Here is an 18,546-nt window from a genome sequence, read left to right on the forward strand (position 1 = left end):
ACATTGATGTAGGTCTATTTATTGCACGTTGATAAATCCGTTTTATAATCTATAATCTCTCTCTTTTTTGTATCTGTTTTTTGTATCTGTATCTAGATTGATGTATATAGGCTATTCATATAGGATATTCATATGTCATTGTGATGTGTTTATATATTTGCAGCCTCTAACTGCACCTTTTAGCCTAATTGACTGGCAGATGATGTCAGATGTGATGTCACAGGCTCTCAGCCTATATATACCTGCTCCCTGTCATTGTAAACTTTGAAGCTGCCTGATGAAGACCTAAGGGTCGAAACGTTGCGTATTTTCAATAAAGTGAACCGGGAGATATCAGTGTGCTGATCTTTCCTCTTTTCTCACTCTTGTAATTGAAGCCATGACATTTGTCCTCCAACAGAGGCGAACAGAGTCAGAATGCTTCATTATCTGGATCAAACACTCACATAGTAACCAAGTGAAAAAGAGTCCTTGTGAGTCCCCGAGTAGGTAGCGAGTTGTTCGTTGAACTCACTCCACCAGTATAAATACTGTCCACCCACGCCAATGAGACTGGGGTTCGAATCCCACCCGGGGCATGCCGAAACATATGGGTTACACATACATTTTCTGTAGTCTTAAGTTACACTTCCTGTCTGGTAATGACAACTGCTGGTTGTCAAGGTTACCTGACAGCAGGTGGACAAGCCAAGGCCTACTGAATCTGCAGACACCTTGCCTGAATGGCCAAGCCCATCCACAGCTGTCCTCCTGGGCCAGAGAGATCGGGAACACTGGGACATAGCGGGGGTGAGGAAGGTATATACTGGTATGTTTGGTGACTGGTGAGCAGGGTGTCTCAGTTTCCCAGTCTCAGAAAGGATTTATTATAGATTCTCTCATACAATGCTGACCCCTGCTGGTCAGCTGTATGTATTATATGTCCTCCAGTAAATCTGATTTGATGAGCACTGACACTTCCTGTATTATCCACTAGGTGGGGACAGCAGCTTTTTTATGGTACTGTTTTCTGATCATGGTAGTGATTTTGTCAGTCTGTGTGTTTGTGTGCGTGTGTGTCTAGTGGGGGTTTGAGAGGTAAAGTTGAACAAGTTCCCACGAGAACACTCTCATTATGTACCTCACTTACAGGAAGCTGTGGTTTCGGCTTACATCTGTCTGCTTACGTCTCAGACTAATCTCCATTCTGAAACGTCTGTATACACAGGCCTGAATATGAAACTTTTGATGTCCCTGGCAAGAGTTTGGATTGGTGCTCCTGCACCAAAACCATCTCACACTTGTTGTCTAAGAATAGCAAAATCAATGAAACAAGATCATCATAAAAAAAAAAACACAATAGCTTCAAGCGATTTTGTTTACCAAGATATCATGATTCTTAACAAAATTAGCTATATTGTTTAATCCCACCGGTCACAATAGTGACCATAAAAAACGTTTCCATTTGTAAGGCTATAAAAATGTTATGAATGAAGTATCAATGCATGAAATCAATGAAATATGAGCAGTGTCACATGTTTAGTGTAAATTGTCACATGACCAGAGCTGTTTACTTCCTGTTTGTACTATGAGGAGAAGATGGCAGCATCCATCCATCCATCCATCCATCCATCCATCCATCCATCCATCCATCCATCCATCCATCCATCCATCCATCCATCCATCCATCCATCATCATCCTTTAGCCACTCACAGGCCAGTGCGGAGATGTAGTCCCACCACCTGGTCCTGGGTCTACTCCGCAGCCTCCTCCCAGCTGGACACGCCTGGAACACCTCCCTAGGGAGGCGCCCAGGAGGCATCCTCACTAGACACCCTGAATCACCTCAACTGGCTCCTTTCAACACAAAGGAGCAGCGGCTCTACTCTTGAGTCTCTCCCGGATGACTGAACTCCTGATCCTTCATGACCATAGGTGAGAGTAGGGACGAAGATAGCCCGGTAGATCGAGAGCTTTGCCTTTTGGCTCAGCTCTCTTTTCATCACAACAGTGCGGTAAAGCGACTGCAGAGCCGCACCAGCTGCTCCGATTCTTCATCCAAACTTCCTCTCCATGGTCCCCTCACTCATGAACAAGACCCCCAGATACTTGAACTCCCTCACTTGGGGTAAGGACTCATTTCCTACTACACAAACCACCGGTTTCCTGCTGAGGTTGCCGTTCAGTGGTGTGTCTGTGGAGGACGTTTGTGCAGCAGCGACTTGGTCTCTGTCTCATTTTGTCCGTTATTATCTTTTATCCATGTCCTCTGTCTCTGTGGCGCCGTCTGTGCTAGGCACAGCTGCCAGCGGGAGTCAGCATTAGACATGATGTCCCAGGGCGGGACCGTCTGGTGAGTGATGGTCCCCTCCTGTCTGTGGGTGAGGCTAGGACAGGCTATGTTACGGTGTAACTGCTTCCGGTCCGGCTCTCCCCTCACATACCTCTCCTTGCCCTCGGTGGTATGAACCGAGTATCGCAGGGTGGGGTCAGTGCTTGAGTTGGCCAACTTTTGATATGGTCTCCCCTTAGAGCACTGGCTTGTGTCCTGGCTGGCCAGTCTGGGGCCAGAAAGAGTGCATGGTGCGGTCGTGTAGCTTCGCTTATGCCAACAGGAGCTAGCTCTGTGGGGCGGAACTCCACGAAATAGAACGACGCATTGTAACCCTAGTTCTATGAGTGGAGCAGAGCCCCACAGGGTTCTGACTTTACTGACCCCGCAGTCTGCTCGCTGAAAATTTTGGTTAGGAGCAGTTGTGTAGGCAAAGCCAGCTTATACAGTGGTGCACCGGACCTGGTTGGACACAGGTGCACGTATGTTTTTTTTTTTGTTCAGTCAAATGTAGCTAGCTAGGTTTCACTAGCTAATAGGAGCTAGCCCTGAGGATCTCCGTTCCACTCATGGAACTAGGGTTACAATGCGTAACCATCATTCATCTTATACCAACCCTAATCTAAACCCTTCCTGAACCGTGCCTGAACCATAAACCACGGGCTAGACCGGTAGTAAACATTCACACAGAAATTGTTAGATACGACCTTATATAAGTTTAATAGAAATCTCTTTTGATCTTACAAATATGCTAAAATATGCTCATTGTGTGTGTGTGTGTGTGTGTGTGTTCATTTCTGTGACTCTCTCCTCAGCTCACATGTCCACAGAGGGTCTGGTCCAGAGACAGCAGTAGGGATGGCTCCTCCACTCCACTGCAACACACACACACACACACATACACAGACATACACACAAACATGCACATGCACACACACACACACACACACGGACATACACACAAACATGCACATGCACACACACACACAAACACACCCAAGCACACACATAAACACACACACACAAACATGCACATGCACACACACACACACACACACACACACACACACGCGCGCACACACGCGCACACACACACACACAGCCACAGCACCATGAACCACTGCGATATCAAGCACCAATGCTCTCTCTAGAATGGCAGCAGCATCAGAACTACAATACCAATTAAATATCAATAGGCCAGTAACACAGATGAGGCCTGTCCCACCTGAGGACATAGGTGACTGAGAGGACGCGGAGAGGCTGCTGGGGCCTGGAGAGCGTCTTAGAGGGGCGGCGACTGGAGATGACAGAGCTGTGACTTTCCACCCACACATACCCTCCCCACTTGACCAGCAGCCGGTACAGGCCGCTGACGGACTGGCCCTTCGAACACACTGCAGACGAGGCAGAGAGAGGAAGTACGCGGTGAGATTGAGAAATGGGGAGTAGGGAGAAGCAATACCATTGGATTTGTTTGTGTGTGTGTGTGTGTGTGTGCTTGCGTGCATTCCTGCGTGTGTGTGTGTGTATGTGTGTGTGTGTATGCTGTATGTGCGTGTACTCACAGTTCATATGGCTCTTGGCCAGACGGTGTGTATCCATGGTATGACAAAGCTCATACACTGAGCGTCCCAGGAGCTCCTCTGGACAGAACCCTAACAGCCCACTCACCCTGCATACACACACACACACACACAGGTGAAAATGCAAACAAAATTCACAGTGTGTGTGTGTGTGTGTGTGTGTACAGTGTGTTTGTTACCTCTGGTCACAGTAGGTGAATCTCATGTCCATGTTGTGCTGGCTGGTGAAGGTTTGTGTGTGGAGGAGAGTGTGTGTTAGGGGGAGGGGCTGACAGGTGAGCAGCAGACAGGTGAACGGGGAGGGGGACAAACACACCTTCACACACCCCTGACAGCGAAGAACCTAACAGAACAAAAGTAAAAACAATGTGCACACACATACACACGCACACAGACTAAACATGAGAACATGAGATCAAGATTTGCTTTTGACAGTCTACTATGAGAGGACATCTTTGGGATGGATGTAATCTAACTTGGGCCGACTCACCCTCCAGCTGGCTGATTTGAGGTTGGTGATTCGTCCGCTGTTTGTGACTGTGCTCTTCATCCTCATCAGAAAGTCTCTCTCTCTGCCCCTCCAACGTCCACCTGAAACTACTCACAACCATCACACAACCATGCCACAATACACACATAACCTATACAATCAGGGCTGAAAATAAACTTTTTGGCTCACCTGCCAAGGGGACTGGTAGATGAAAAAATCCACCGGCCAAGTATATTTTTTACTGGCCAAACTAATGTCTTGTCTTTTTTGTCACATTACACATCTGTTTCAGTACTTTTCATTTAGATAATAGTATTATGTGTGTTGGTGGGGGGGGGGGGTGTCTGGCAAAATTACAACGCATTTTGAGGCATTAATATTACACGCTTTTAATCGAGAATTGATCGATGTCACCATGGGCCACACAGCCTACAGTACACTGTAAAAAAGTTTAAAAAAAAAAAAAAAACTTTCAAAAGGCAACTTGCCTGGTCCAGGGGGCAAAGGGCAGGTGCTCTAGCACCACCTAGTGTCTATCTGTGGACGTCCCTGGTCACACAATACCCACAACCTGTACACACGCAACCATTACACAAACATGCCACAATACACACACAACACACAACCATCACCCAATACACATGCAATCTATACACACAACGATCACACAACCACGGCACAAAACACACAACCTATACGCATCACCATCACACAATACACACACAACCTACACATACTACATCATAATACAAACAACCATTACACAACCAATCATTACACAATCATCAAACAATACACACACAACCTATACAATCATGACCACCCCCTTTTAGAATCCCCCCCAAAAAATCAGCCATTCATCAATGCCTCTTATAGAGAAGTAAAAACAAACAAACAAACATAATTGAAAACACACAAACACACTCTCTCACACAAACACACTCTCTCACACAAACACACTCTCTCACACAAACACACAAACACACTCTCTCACACAAACACACACATCAACACACCTGAAGTGAAACGGAGGTTGTCTCTGATGTCCTCCTGGTCACAGGGATGGCTGAATTCATAGACGTTGTTTCCCATCAGCTCCTCCTGGTAACCACACACAAACTTACACTTCTTGTGTGTGTGTGTGTGTGTGTGTGTGTGTGTGTGTGTGTGTGTGTGTGTGTGTGTGTGTGTGTGTGTGTGCGTGCGTGCTTGCGTATTTACCTGAGTCAGGCCCATGTGTTGGCTGACATTCTCTGACAGGTAGATCATGTCTCCCTCAGTAGTTATCATCATGAAGAACCCTTCCAGGATGCTCAGGTGGAGGTCTGTCTCCCTTCTGTCCTGCATCAGGCCTCCCTTCCCGTTCTCCCCCACATGTGTGCCTCTCTCCTCCATCTGTCTGTCCTTCCCAGTGTCTTCTGTCTGTCTGTCCACGCCGGAGTGGGGTGTCTGAGTCTGTCCTCTCTCCCCAGACTCCATCCTCCATGTGCCAAAACACTCTGACAAAAACAAGCACATACAGGTGTCAGTGAGAAATCTGAGGATGTGTGTTTATAAGTGTGTTTGTGTGTGTTTGTGTGTGTACCTGATAGTAATGTGTGTGTTCGTAGGTAGCTGATAGTGAGTCGTATGATTGAGGGCTTGTCCAAGTGAGGGCGGACCCTTGCAGGGCGAGGCAAGAGGCGTGTCAAATCACAGAACACCTCCGACTCTGCCCTCCGCCGGACCCTCGCTGCCTCTCGACTCACCGCCCTGAGAGAGAGAGAGAGAGAGAGAGAGAGAGAGAGAGAGAGAGAGAGAGAGAGAGAAGGAAGAGAGAGAGAGAGAGAGAGAGATAAAGGAAAAGAGAGAGAGAGAGAGAGAGAGAGAGAGAGAGAGAGAGAGGTTGATATTAGGGGATTCATGGGGGCGAAAATGTAACTGTTTGTGGGAGATTTAAAATGTAATGTGCCAATAATTCATGCATTTTGACGAGATTATAACCATTCTCCTGAAGTTGCAAGTAATCTTTATCAGGTAGATCATGTGGGATAAAAGTCTGTAGACCAAAAATTTCGCAATGTAGGCTATATAGCCTACTGGTGTATAGCGTTGTGAAATTAAGGATCCATGCACGCTTGGCAGCCAACCCAGCATTAATGTGGTTTGTGGCTGCTGGGGCATGCTACAAGATGAACTCTACGTGCCCTATAAGTCCCAACCACATAAATCAAACCTGGACTCCCTTTGTAGGCTACCCTTACTATTAATCTCATAAATATGAAAATTCCTTTGTGTACCAGGGCTTCACTGGAACACACTCCTATCATCTGCCACATGATGCAAAACGTGGTGGACGTGGTGGGCTACTGTCTAAATGTCCCTCTCATAGCCTACGGGAAAAGACTTGAACTATATGAAGATGTATATAGCCTAGCCCTTTATCTGTGGTTAAAATAATGATTAAAACTCACGCGAAGTCCTTACCTCCTTTTCTCTCTGTTCGCGGTCATGATTTTCAACGGTAACTCTTTCCGCGACACCTGCTCGTGCTCCTGTGGACGGTGTTCAGCACGGTTGTCTCAGAAAATAGATGGGCGCGCGTACAGATCTAGGGATCTTGGTACAGGTAGCCCCACTAAACACTACCTGAGGCTACTGGTCGGTCGGATGAGCGAGCATTTGACCTGTCCAGCCCAGGGAGGAGGGTCTAACGGCCAGAAACGCACGTGCGCATCTGTCCTGGAGCGGATACTCCCAAAGTGTCATCTCTCATCTCCGCGCGCTAATGAGCATTCACAGACTGCCCCCAAGACAGAACCACCTGATTGGCTCTCATAAACATCTGCACACGCACGCACGCACAGACACACGCGCGCGCGCACACACGCACTCACTCCAGAGTCCTCTGGTGTGTCAATTAAAGGGAAAATTCGTAACACGATTCAAATTTGGCACTGGTATCCGCAGGGGTCCCGGATAGACCGTGACAGGTTCAGGTTTTTAATTAATTAACATTTTGGCTAATTTTAACACAAAATACTTCTAATACTGCTAAGCATATAGAAATACTGCTCTGAATAGAACCCCGCCCCCAGCATTCTGGCTGCCTATTCTAGAATTATTTTTGCCTGCTTATCAGCTGCAGCTTTACCCCAAAAAAATTAATGCGGCTGCCCTGATACAGACACTGAAATATTACCTCGCGCAGGGGGGCGTATTCACATGTTAGTGCGCACCTTTGATGCCCACCAAAAACGAAAGTGATTCTCAGCTACTGGTTAGCTTTCACACAGCACTTTCTTTACTCTGGTCCAAATGCAGCACCACAAGTCACATGAAAAGGCTCAGTGCTGTCATTGGTCAATATCTTTCTGGGGGCGGTTGCAAGAGCGTCATGAAAAACTTTTTAGGTCAAACATGTGGCGTGCATAAGGTAGTTGCCTCGGTCCGAGGTGGCGCGCTTTCACACCATAACTGGTGCGCACAAGAATTAGGTTGAAGCCGCTCCGAGACCACCCCTTCTGGAGGGTCTCGGTGCGGCTGTTTTGGTGCGCACCTGTGTGCGATTGCTGTGTTCACACAGGCCTAAACGAAGCGCTCTTGGGCCCAAAGCTCATTTGGTGCGCACTAACTAGTGTCTGTGTGAATACACCCTAAATGGCCATTTACTGATTGCTCCAACGGATATCAAGGCTAGCAGATAAGTTAATTAGATGGGCTAAACTGCAGTGATAGCAAATATAGGGCCGGTTGTGCAGACATGGATTAAACCTAGTCCTAGACTAAATATAATTTTAAATGGAGATTGTCCATTGAAAGTACAATTTAGTCCATGACTAGGCTTGATCTATGTCTGTGCAACCAGCCCATACAGTATTTAGTTTGAGTCCATGTGCTCCAACTGCTACTGTATTAGAACTAACTTGTTGATTGATTGAGATCATTTTCAGCTGCTTCCATGCTGCTGCTCGTTTGGGCATTCAACACTAGCGCAATGAAATAGTATGTGGTGGCATACACTACCGCACTCACTTAAACACTACAGTGCAACTAAAGCAGTTACACTGATGAGTCCTGTAATGTTAGCTATTTTGCTGCAATGGGTTCAATGTTTGTTTCTGGATAAGTCATAACTTGCAGTTTTGCACTTCCCTTTAGGTGGTGAATAAGTAGACCCAAGACACAGTGGGTTATTTGGACATCTACTAAGATCTTGATATTATATTGATTGTACTACTATATTGTTGTCACTTTTTCAATTTTGACCTGTCGATACACCCTCACAACACCAGCTAGGGTGGCGAAGTGGCACAGACTCTATTATGTCGTATACGGAGCGCAGCGATTCAACATAATATTTGAGTCTGGAGAGAGACTAGCTTTCCATTCACTCTCAGATTCAGATCCTGTCTAGAGCCCGCCTACTCCAAAACTGGATCCAGCGGATGCAACCTTGCGTTTGGCCCCAGACTAACCCAACCCTATCTGGCATTAGCTACCTCACCTTTGACAGGATCTAAATGGCCGCAGACTAGGTCCCAAGAAAGTGCCCTCAAATGAATAAAAAGACTCAAAAACAAATTTATTCATTTGACTGAATGAGATTGAAAGATTTGAGTCAGTAAAAAGATCCAAACTTCCCATCACTATCAACCACATGACAGAAACTTCATGACAGCCAGAGGCTGACTGAGGTGGAGTGATGTAGACAGCTCAGTGTTTATTGAGAGACAGATCAGACAGGACACCCCTGCTGTTACACTATATTTGGCACAGAGTAAAATAGTGTGACCAGGAACACCTCTACCCCTTGGTGCATGAAGCCCCACTACTGTACATACTAATTTATGCATACACAGGCCTGCTATAGGACCCCACCAGCTCTGCTCATAACACTGTACACAACACAGTCTTTGTATGTGTGTGTGCGTGAGAGAGAGAGAGACAGAATAAGAGGTAGACCTAATTCTGCTGCTGTTTTTTCATATGACCTGTGGTTGACTGTAACAGACCTAGTATAATAGTACTGTATTGTATTGAACATATACTGAACATATACTGTACTGATACTGTTTAAAATAAAATAAAAAAGGGGACAAAGAAAAGATACACATTCTATAAAAAGTCAGAACAGCACACACAGTGATGTTGGCTGTGTGTGGTGGCTGCTGGAGGGCATAGGAGTGTAGAATACTGGTGGTCGCTATACAGGAAATTACATGGACATAAGTCATAAACTGACAACAAACATTCACAACATGATACACACTGAATGGATCAAACCATGACACACTGTAGTAGGAACCATGTCTTACAATGGCCATGTTCTGGGGACATATTTCACTGCAACACCTGACACACAGGCCCACTGAAGGCCCAGGTAATTAGTAAGATAGCCTGTAACTTCTGTCCAACTTACACTCCGTACACAGAGAGAGAGAGAGATAGTGTGTGTCAGACAGAGAGAGTGAGCTGGTCTGTACTGTAGACCACATGTCTCTGATTCAGTTATGGGCCAACATGGCAGCAACATTCAAAATGTAGAAGAAGAAACATACTGTACAAACATAACAACATCAATTGGATACAGGTTCAGTCAAACAAGACACCAATAGAATACATTGCCAGTCCAAAAAATAAAACAATAAAATATACGATATAGTCAGGGTATTGCACAGGGTATGTTGGCCCTAACTGGTAACAATAATCAGTTATCAGAACAGTGACACAGGTAGGGTGCTTGTCCATGCGCTACACTCCTTTACTAACAAACAATGCCAACACAATACAGCTAATCAACACAGGCTACTGTATGTACAAGTCCCAAAACCCAGAGTCTAGATGCCCAGGCATTGGGCATTGGGGCGGAGCAGTGTGTGCGTGTGTGTGTGTGTGTGTGCGTGTGTGTGTGTGTGTGTGCGCGCGCACGCACACGTGCATACATGTCTACGAGTGTGCATGTGTATGTGTTTACACAATATATGTGTGTATTCATAATAAAGCCAGGCAACAAGAACACAATGCAGTAAATAATATTCAAAAAGTAACAACAACCAATTGCTATAAAGTAAAGGAGTGTGGTGATGTGTGTGTAGCGTGTTAGGTCTGTGTGTCCTCTGCACAGAATGAGAAGTCTTTGAACTCCTCCTGGTTGATCTGGCGTACGATGGCCTCGTCAGTAGGAGTCAACACTGGGTCCTCCTTAGTGAAGTCTTGGTCAAAGTTATTCACATCCCGCTTTGTCTTCTGCAAGAAGGGAGTGAGAGAGAGAGACAGAGATTGAGGGAGGAAGAGAGAAGGGGAGAAGGCAGAGAGAGACAGGGGTTGGAGAGGGGTGGAGAACAAGAAAGTGAAAGGCAGAAGGCCAAGCTGGTGTCAACCAGAGGACATGGTTAACCACAGTCTCACGCTAGGAAAGAGGAAACGCTGACATTGTTTGTGCCGTTGCGCTGTCTCAAGCTCAGCCAATCACAGCACCGATACTAACACCACACAGAGACAGCTGATAATAGGGTGACATCTGCTGTCCATGATAGCTCACAGCCCTGAGCAGAGTTCCAGGATAACATCACAAGATATACTGTGGATAATATATGTTAATTACATTATCTTTACTATTCAACAGACATTGTAAAAAGTGGTTTCCAGGTAAACACTGCATGGAGCATTTGTGTATATGTTTCTTCATGTGTACTGTACGCGTGTACATGTGGTTGTGAGTATGTGTACTGTATGTGCATGTGTATGTACATGCGTGCACGTGTGTGTCCTCGCTCCCACCCTCACTTGACCCCGCTGGGTTCGATCTCAGGTCCTCTGTCTTACGAACACACATAATCACCTCTCACCTCTCTACCTGTCAGATAGAACACAATGTGTCCAGTTCAATAGAACGTTAACTGTCCAGAAGGGGGTGCCACAGGGCTCTGTCCTGGGATCACTTTTGTTTACCATTTATATAACAATGTCATATTCTCAGGTCCTCTGGCAGGGTGTTCCAAAGGCTAGGGGCATAAGAACTGAAGGCTGCCTCCCCATGCCTCTTAGTCCTGGCTCTAGGAACCATTAAAACCTCAGTGCCAGAGGACTAGAGGGACCTACTATGTGTATATTTTAAAAGCACATCTGACATGTATTTAGGTGCATGACTATGTATGGAATTATAGACTAATAAAATAATCTATTCTAAAACTGAAAAACACTGCTTAAGCCAGCTACGCCACCGAAAAGTTAGCTGGGCTGAGGTTACACCTGTGTATATACTGTACAGTATGTGTGTGTGTGTGTGTGTGTGTGTGTGTGTGTGTTTGTGTGCGTGTGTGAGTCAGTGAGTGTGTGTGAGTGTGTGTGCCACTTACGATGCGTGGTTTGAAGGGTGGCTTGACTCTCCTCTGCTCTAGAAGTACCCAGTCAATCTCCCTGAAGAAAGGGTGGGCCTTGATGGCCTCCTCACAGCCCTGGGTCACCACACAGCCCAGACGCTTGAGAGGGTTCTTGGTCATAAACTAAGAACAAACACACACACACACACACACACATGCACACGCACACACACACACACACACACACACACACACACACACACAGAGGAAGAGATAGGTTAACACACATTGTACTGTAGGATAGATAGGTTAACACACACACACACACACATACACACTAAACTCCAGAGAGGAGAGATAGCCAATAGGGATGAAAAAGATGTAGAACGATAGAGGGATGGGGTACACACAGCTCTTAGGATGGACACAGCCTCTTTGCTCAGCCAGACTGGATACAGGACGTCGTCATGGAGAATGGACTCAAACAGGTCGTCCTCGTTGTCCGCCTCAAAGGGGGGCTGTCCCGCCATCATCTCGTACATCAGGACCCCCAGAGCCCACCAGTCCACTGACGCTCCATACTCCAGCTCCTGGAGGATCTACACACAGCACACAAACACCCACACGGGGACTGGAAACACTGTAACACCATCACATCAAAACACAACTCTCACTGGGGTCCCTGGAGATTTAGTGGCTCCGATAGGGGCTGAGTCAACTGTAGGGGAAGGGAAACACTGTAACACCATGGGACATGCTAAGGAGGGTGGTATGGTCAGAGGACAGGAAACAGAGTAACACCTTAGACGAGGACACACGGGGACAGGATCAACGTACCTCGGGGGCGATGTAGTCGGGCGTGCCACAGAAGGTGGTGGTGGTGACTCCATTCATGATGCCTTCCTTACACATGCCAAAGTCCGCCAGCTTACAGTGGCCGTCCGCATCTAACAGGATGTTGTCTAACTTCAGATCTCTAAGAGACACAGAGAGAGAGAGAGAGAGAGAGAGAGAGAGAGAGAGAGAGATGGAGAGAGAGCTCATAGTTTAGGGGGCAGGGTTTGGGATAGTACCCCCTGTCATGACGATATTATACACAGATTTGAAAGTGAATTAAAGGACCGTATCGAAGCGTCAATCTTCTACAAACTCACTTCATTTTAGATAGCTCATCCACTGAATTATCCACGTCTACTATTCCGTTTTAATAGTTCACTAAAATATGACATGGGGTTAGGGGTTGTGGGGTTAGGGTAAGGGTTATGTTTGGCGTCAGGGTTAGGGGTTTAGAGTAAGGGCACCGTTTAGAAAGAAAAACAAGCTTAGCGCTGCCCAAGACGATTGTGATTGTTTTAAAGAAATACAGCATTTTTTCTCAGAATGATAATCGGGTGCAGCCAAAACCTTCTCCAGCACTGGAACAGCATAAAACAAAGTGTGGTCTGGCTATGCAAGACTAGGGGTTTAGAGGTAAGGGTTATGTTTTACATTACATTACAGTCATTTAGCAGACGCTTTTATCCAAAGAGACTTACAATAATATTGGGGTCAGGGTTAGGGGTTGTGTAGTCTGGCTTAACGGATGTAGGTTTTTGAGATAAGCCTCTCATTTCCCGATTTTGAAAGGGCACCATTGAAAAAAAACAACGACAAGCTTAGCACCACCCAAGATGATTGTGATTGGTTTAAAGAAATACACTACAGTGTATATACAGTGTACAGTGTGCAAGCCTTTAGTGAACGGTAATGTTTGGGGTTAGGGCTATGTTTAGGGTCAGGGTTTAGGGTCAGGGTTATATTTGGGGTCAGGGTTCACCTGTAGATGACCCCGTTGCGGTGCAGGAACATGAGGGCGGAGGTGACCTCGGCGGCGTAGAAGCGCGAGCGAGACTCGTCAAACTTCCTGGAGCGCTGGATCTGAAACATCAGGTCTCCTCCGTTCACATACTCCATCACAAAGAACAGACGATCCTGGAGACAGAGCAGAGCTCGGCTTAGAGGGAGGGTGTGGGTGTGTGTGTGTGTGTGTGTGTGTGTGTGTGTGTGTGTGTGTGTGTGTGTGTGTGTGTGTGTGTGTGTGTGTGTGTGTGTGTGTGTGTGTGTGTGTATGTGTGTGAGTGAGTGAGTGAGTGAGTGAGTGAGTGAGTGAGTGAGTGAGTGAGTGAGTGAGTGAGTGAGTGCGTGCGTATGTGTGTGCGTATGTTTGTGTGTGTGTGTGTATTAAATAAGGGTGTTGTTGCATGGCTACATGAAAGAAAGAGAGAATGTGAGTGTGTGTGTGTGTGTGTGTGTGTGTGTGTGTGTGTGTGTGTATGTGTCTGCATGTGTGTGTGTGTGTGTGTGTGTGCCTGCATGTGCGTGTGTGTGTACCTGCATGTGTGTGTGTGTGTGTGTGTGTGTGTGTGTGCCTGCATGGGTGTGTGTGTGTGCATGTGCGTGTGTGTATGTGCGTGCGTGTGTGTGTGTGTTTGTGTGTGTGTGTGTGTGTGTGTGTGTGTACCCGTGTCTGGAAGCAGCAGTAGAGTTGTGTGAGGTAGGGGTGTCTGCGAGCCAGTGCTAGGATGCGTTTCTCCGTCAGGGTGCAGTCGACATCATCATCCTGCAGGATCACATCCTTCTTCAGCACCTTGACAGCGTACACCTCCTCAGTCCCCTTCAGCTCCGCTAACATCACCTGCACAGAGAGACACACTCACATTCAGAGAGACACACTCACATTCAGAGAGACACACTCACATTCAGAGAGACACTCACATTCAGAGAGACACACTCACATTCAGAGAGACACACTCACATTCAGCCCAGTGCAAGATAACGTAGGTTGGTACAGATACAGATAAAAGCAGTATTAGAAGTGATTAGTAGATCACTGATTGTAGTCACTAATCTAAAATCAAATCAAACTTTATTTATATAGACCATTTCATACACAAAGGCAACACAATGCACTTCACAGAAAGAAGGGGGTGGTGGTATACATGGTGGTATACTGATCCTACCCCTAATTTTCCAGAGGGAAGCAACAAAAAAAACAGTTTAACTATTCTCAGTCCTCATCCACTCCCTCCACCCCTCCTCCTCACCTTGCCGAAGCTGCCCTTGCCCAAGACCTTGATGAAACTGAAGTCCTTTAGGCTCCGCCTCTGGCCCTGTCCATTGTCCCGCCCCCCACAGGAAGAGGAAGAGGTGAGGGAGTGGTCCGGTCCCTGCTGGTCCAATGAGAGAGCCTGGTGCAGACGCTCCAACTCGGTCAGCTCTGACAAACACACACACACAGGGAGTCAGCCGAGCGTGTGCGTGTGGGGTGTGAAAAGTGCCATGTAGGTTGTTTGTTCAAAGCTTACTTACAATATGTATGTGTGTATGTTTGTATGTATGTGTGTATGTATGTATGTACACATATATACATACATACATACATATTGTAAGTAAGCTACACATTCTGCAGACAACGATGGCAGCTCTTTGCAGAACTGCATATGCATGTGCGGTAGTTCGTCGTGGGGGGGGGGGGGTCACGTGACCGAATGAGTGCTTGTGTTGTCACCTCAGTTATGCGTGTACAGTATGTATGTATGTCACGTGATGGATGACTTGAGAGCCCTGCTCCGGTTGTTTTCGGTACAGAGAGAATGAAGAGGCTTCAGAGAATGAAGACGACGATGGTAAAATAATCCGTGTTCAAATATAGCACTAAAAATATGAATATTGGTGTGGTTAGGTGACAAGACCATGCTATGTGGGTAGATCGTATGCCAAATCAATTTTTTTTTTGTTTAGATGTATCGGTTTCTACTGCTAGCAAGCTTCCCATTACATTAGCCTAATGCCTAGGCTAGCGAAGTGACGAAGTGGCTGTGGATAGATGGTAACGTTTTGTGAATTCAATTCAGTCTATTATATCTAGTATCTAGCTAGCTCCATTATATTACATTAAGGCTAGAGAAGACCCGTGTATTGAACGCCGTCAAACTTATGCTTGCCAAGTTGCCTGTATCAAATCGGTGTCTATTCATCATGTCAGAACTGTATTCCCTGTGGCGTACTCATTCAGCACCAGCCTCCATTATTATAATGTAGTGTATGCCTCTAATCATATATAATGTAGTGTATCCCTCTAATCATATATAATGTAGTGTATGCCTATAATCATATTATAGAAAGAGAGGACCCCGTATTATTACATCTAGCCTTAATGATTTGTATTGTCATAAAGTGTCTATTACAAATAAGGAGGTACATTATATTTTCCGTATGCTGTGTTTGAGAGTAGAAGTTTTACAACTTAATATCTCCCATTTACATTACTAGCCATATACATTTGCATGGATGTTCTGCAGTACTGGCTTGGGGTGCTATTACTGTGCTTATTGGGTCTAACTATTGATTGGTTTTGATGTTATAAATGGACTGTGTACCAGACTTCAGATTTGACTCCAACAACCTCATGGTCATGACTCAGGAAAGCCCAATACATACACACATACATACAAGCATAACTGAGGTAACAACACAAGCACTCAGCACCCGAAGCACCCGTTCGCTTACATACATACATACATACATACATACATACATACATACATACATACATGCATGCATGCATACATACATACATACATACATACATACATACATACATACATACATACATACATACATACATACATACATACATACATACAATTTACAACATACACATATTGTAAGTAAGCTTTGAACAAGCAACCTATGTGGCACTTTTCACACCCCATATGTACGTGCATTTGAATGTGTGTGTGTCTGTGTGTGTGTGTGTGTGTGTGTGTGTGTGTGTGTGTGTGTGTGTGTGTGTGTGTTACCCTGCTGTGAAGGGGAGGTGGGGGGAGGCTGTCTGTAGCTGTCGTCTGACTGGAAGAGTTGTGGAGGAGACTGGGGAGGGTCCTGCCCTGGGGTCAACTGGAGAGAGAGAGAAACGTCATCGTCACCATCATCATCATCAGCGTCATTGTCTTGACTCATCAATACTAAAACGTGTACATTTATGTGCTTGTCATTGTGTGTGTGTGTATCTGTGTGTGTGTGTGTGTGTGTGTGTGTGTGTGTGTGTGTGTGTGTGTGTGTGTGTGTGTGTGTGTGTGTGTTTGCCTTCCTCCTGCGCTGTGCAGTGCTGGCGATCTTGTCAGGGGTGACCCCCAGGTCAGCCAGAACCTTGGCGATGCCTCTGGCGTCCACGCCGCAGTTAGGAGCTACGTTGGTCTCACACCGTCTGTGTACATTCATCTTACACACTACAGTATGAGAAAGAGAGAGAGACACACACACACACACACAAATATATTACTTGGATTTATAGTTACCAGTTGCCTTGCAAAAAAACAAATATCTAAAACACACACACACATACACACACAAGTACAAACCCCCACACCTCAACAGTCATACACACACCCTTGCACTGTAGGCCCTGCCTCAGGAGGCCCCAAACACACACACACACACACACACACAGACAAGCACATACCCCTACACCTCCACACTCACGCACCCTTGCACTGCAGGCCCTGCCTGAGGAGGCCCCAGAGCAACGAGCCACAGTGGTCACAGAAGGTGGGGACCTTGTAGCTGTGGATGCTGAATTTATGGGGCATGTTGACGCTGAACCTCTGTGAGCCCACCTGCAAGGGGACCCAGAGGAGAGAAGGATTAGATAGCTGTATGTGTGTGTGTGTGTGTGTGTGTGTGTGTGTGTGTGTATGTGTGTGTGTGTGTGTGTGTGTGTGTGTGTGTGTGTGTGTTACTGCGCATGTCTGAAGCAGGCTGGTCTCGAGCACAGCACACGACATCTAGACCTAAATCTACCTAATAAAAAACTTTTTATTAACATGTAACCGCACACAAGGGGGATTTCACTCTTGTTTCCCCATCTAGACCACATTAGACCAGGTCCAGATCAAAAACCACATGTCCCAGACCTTTCAAACCTGGACTAGTTTATCAAGTAGACTCAAGGGACTCAATAAAACATAGTTTCAGATTTACATTTATCCTATTTGTGAAAACTTTGGTGATTCACTTTTTGTCCCCATCTAGACCACAATACAATTGAAAGAATATGGTGACCAAGCAGGAAGTGTGACCATCCTTGAACCAAGGAATTCAATGGTACCTCGTTTTTGATAATCGGACATATGGGTCAAATTTAATTTGTGGAATCAAATAAAGTATCCAAATGTGTGTTTGTGAGTGTGTGTGTGTGTGTGTGTGTGTGTGTGTGTGTGTGTACCTCCTCTGGTGTGTCCTCCTGCTTCTTCATCCCGGCACACTTGGTGATGATGAGCTCATGGCAGCGTTTGTGAACCACACACGTACAAACTGTAGCCCGAGAGGAGCGACAATATCAGAAACACAAGCGACAACGTCACACACATGCTGATCTCACACCGTTGTCTTCAGCTAGTCATACTGATCAAGGCCTGGTTCAGTTGTGTGATAAAGCCCTACTCCAAACTTAGCAAAGCCGTACTCACCCTGACACTGGTAGCCCTGCTTCCCCAGCACCCCCCTGTCAGGTCACACACACACTCACGCGCACGCACACACACACACACACACACACACACACACACACACACACACACACAACACATACACACACACACACACACACACACACACGTGCAAACGATAAGAGGGTGCACATCGCTAGAGGCTGTACTTTTTGTTGTTGATTATGGTTAATGAGAAACTGCCATATTTTATCTATAGCAGCCAGCAGAGGGGGCTCTAGGACAGGAGGAGGAGAGAGAAAGATGGAGGATAGAGCTGTGTGTGTAGATAGATAGATAGATAGATAGATAGATAGATAGATAGATAGA

General features: G+C 46.1%; 1 protein-coding gene across 1 annotated transcript in view; it reads right to left on the reverse strand.

The window, feature by feature from the left end:
- Nucleotides 1-9,084: 9,084 nt before the first annotated feature.
- prkcea (protein kinase C, epsilon a) overlaps nt 9,085-18,546 on the reverse strand; it is a 20,120-nt gene continuing 10,658 nt past the window's right edge. Inside the window, exons 4-15 of the mRNA XM_084455923.1 lie at nt 18,199-18,233; nt 17,955-18,043; nt 17,217-17,346; nt 16,817-16,959; nt 16,531-16,627; nt 14,773-14,945; nt 14,190-14,363; nt 13,506-13,660; nt 12,527-12,665; nt 12,100-12,288; nt 11,726-11,872; nt 9,085-10,613 (exon numbers count right to left, since the gene is read on the reverse strand). Of these exons, the coding sequence (XP_084312049.1) occupies nt 10,467-10,613; nt 11,726-11,872; nt 12,100-12,288; nt 12,527-12,665; nt 13,506-13,660; nt 14,190-14,363; nt 14,773-14,945; nt 16,531-16,627; nt 16,817-16,959; nt 17,217-17,346; nt 17,955-18,043; nt 18,199-18,233 (1,618 nt within the window). The 3' untranslated portion in view covers nt 9,085-10,466. The remainder of the gene's footprint in view (nt 10,614-11,725; nt 11,873-12,099; nt 12,289-12,526; nt 12,666-13,505; nt 13,661-14,189; nt 14,364-14,772; nt 14,946-16,530; nt 16,628-16,816; nt 16,960-17,216; nt 17,347-17,954; nt 18,044-18,198; nt 18,234-18,546) is intronic.

The sequence above is a fragment of the Borostomias antarcticus genome (genome assembly GCF_949987555.1).
Source record: "Borostomias antarcticus genome assembly, chromosome: 22".
NCBI classification, from domain to species: domain Eukaryota; kingdom Metazoa; phylum Chordata; class Actinopteri; order Stomiiformes; family Stomiidae; genus Borostomias; species Borostomias antarcticus.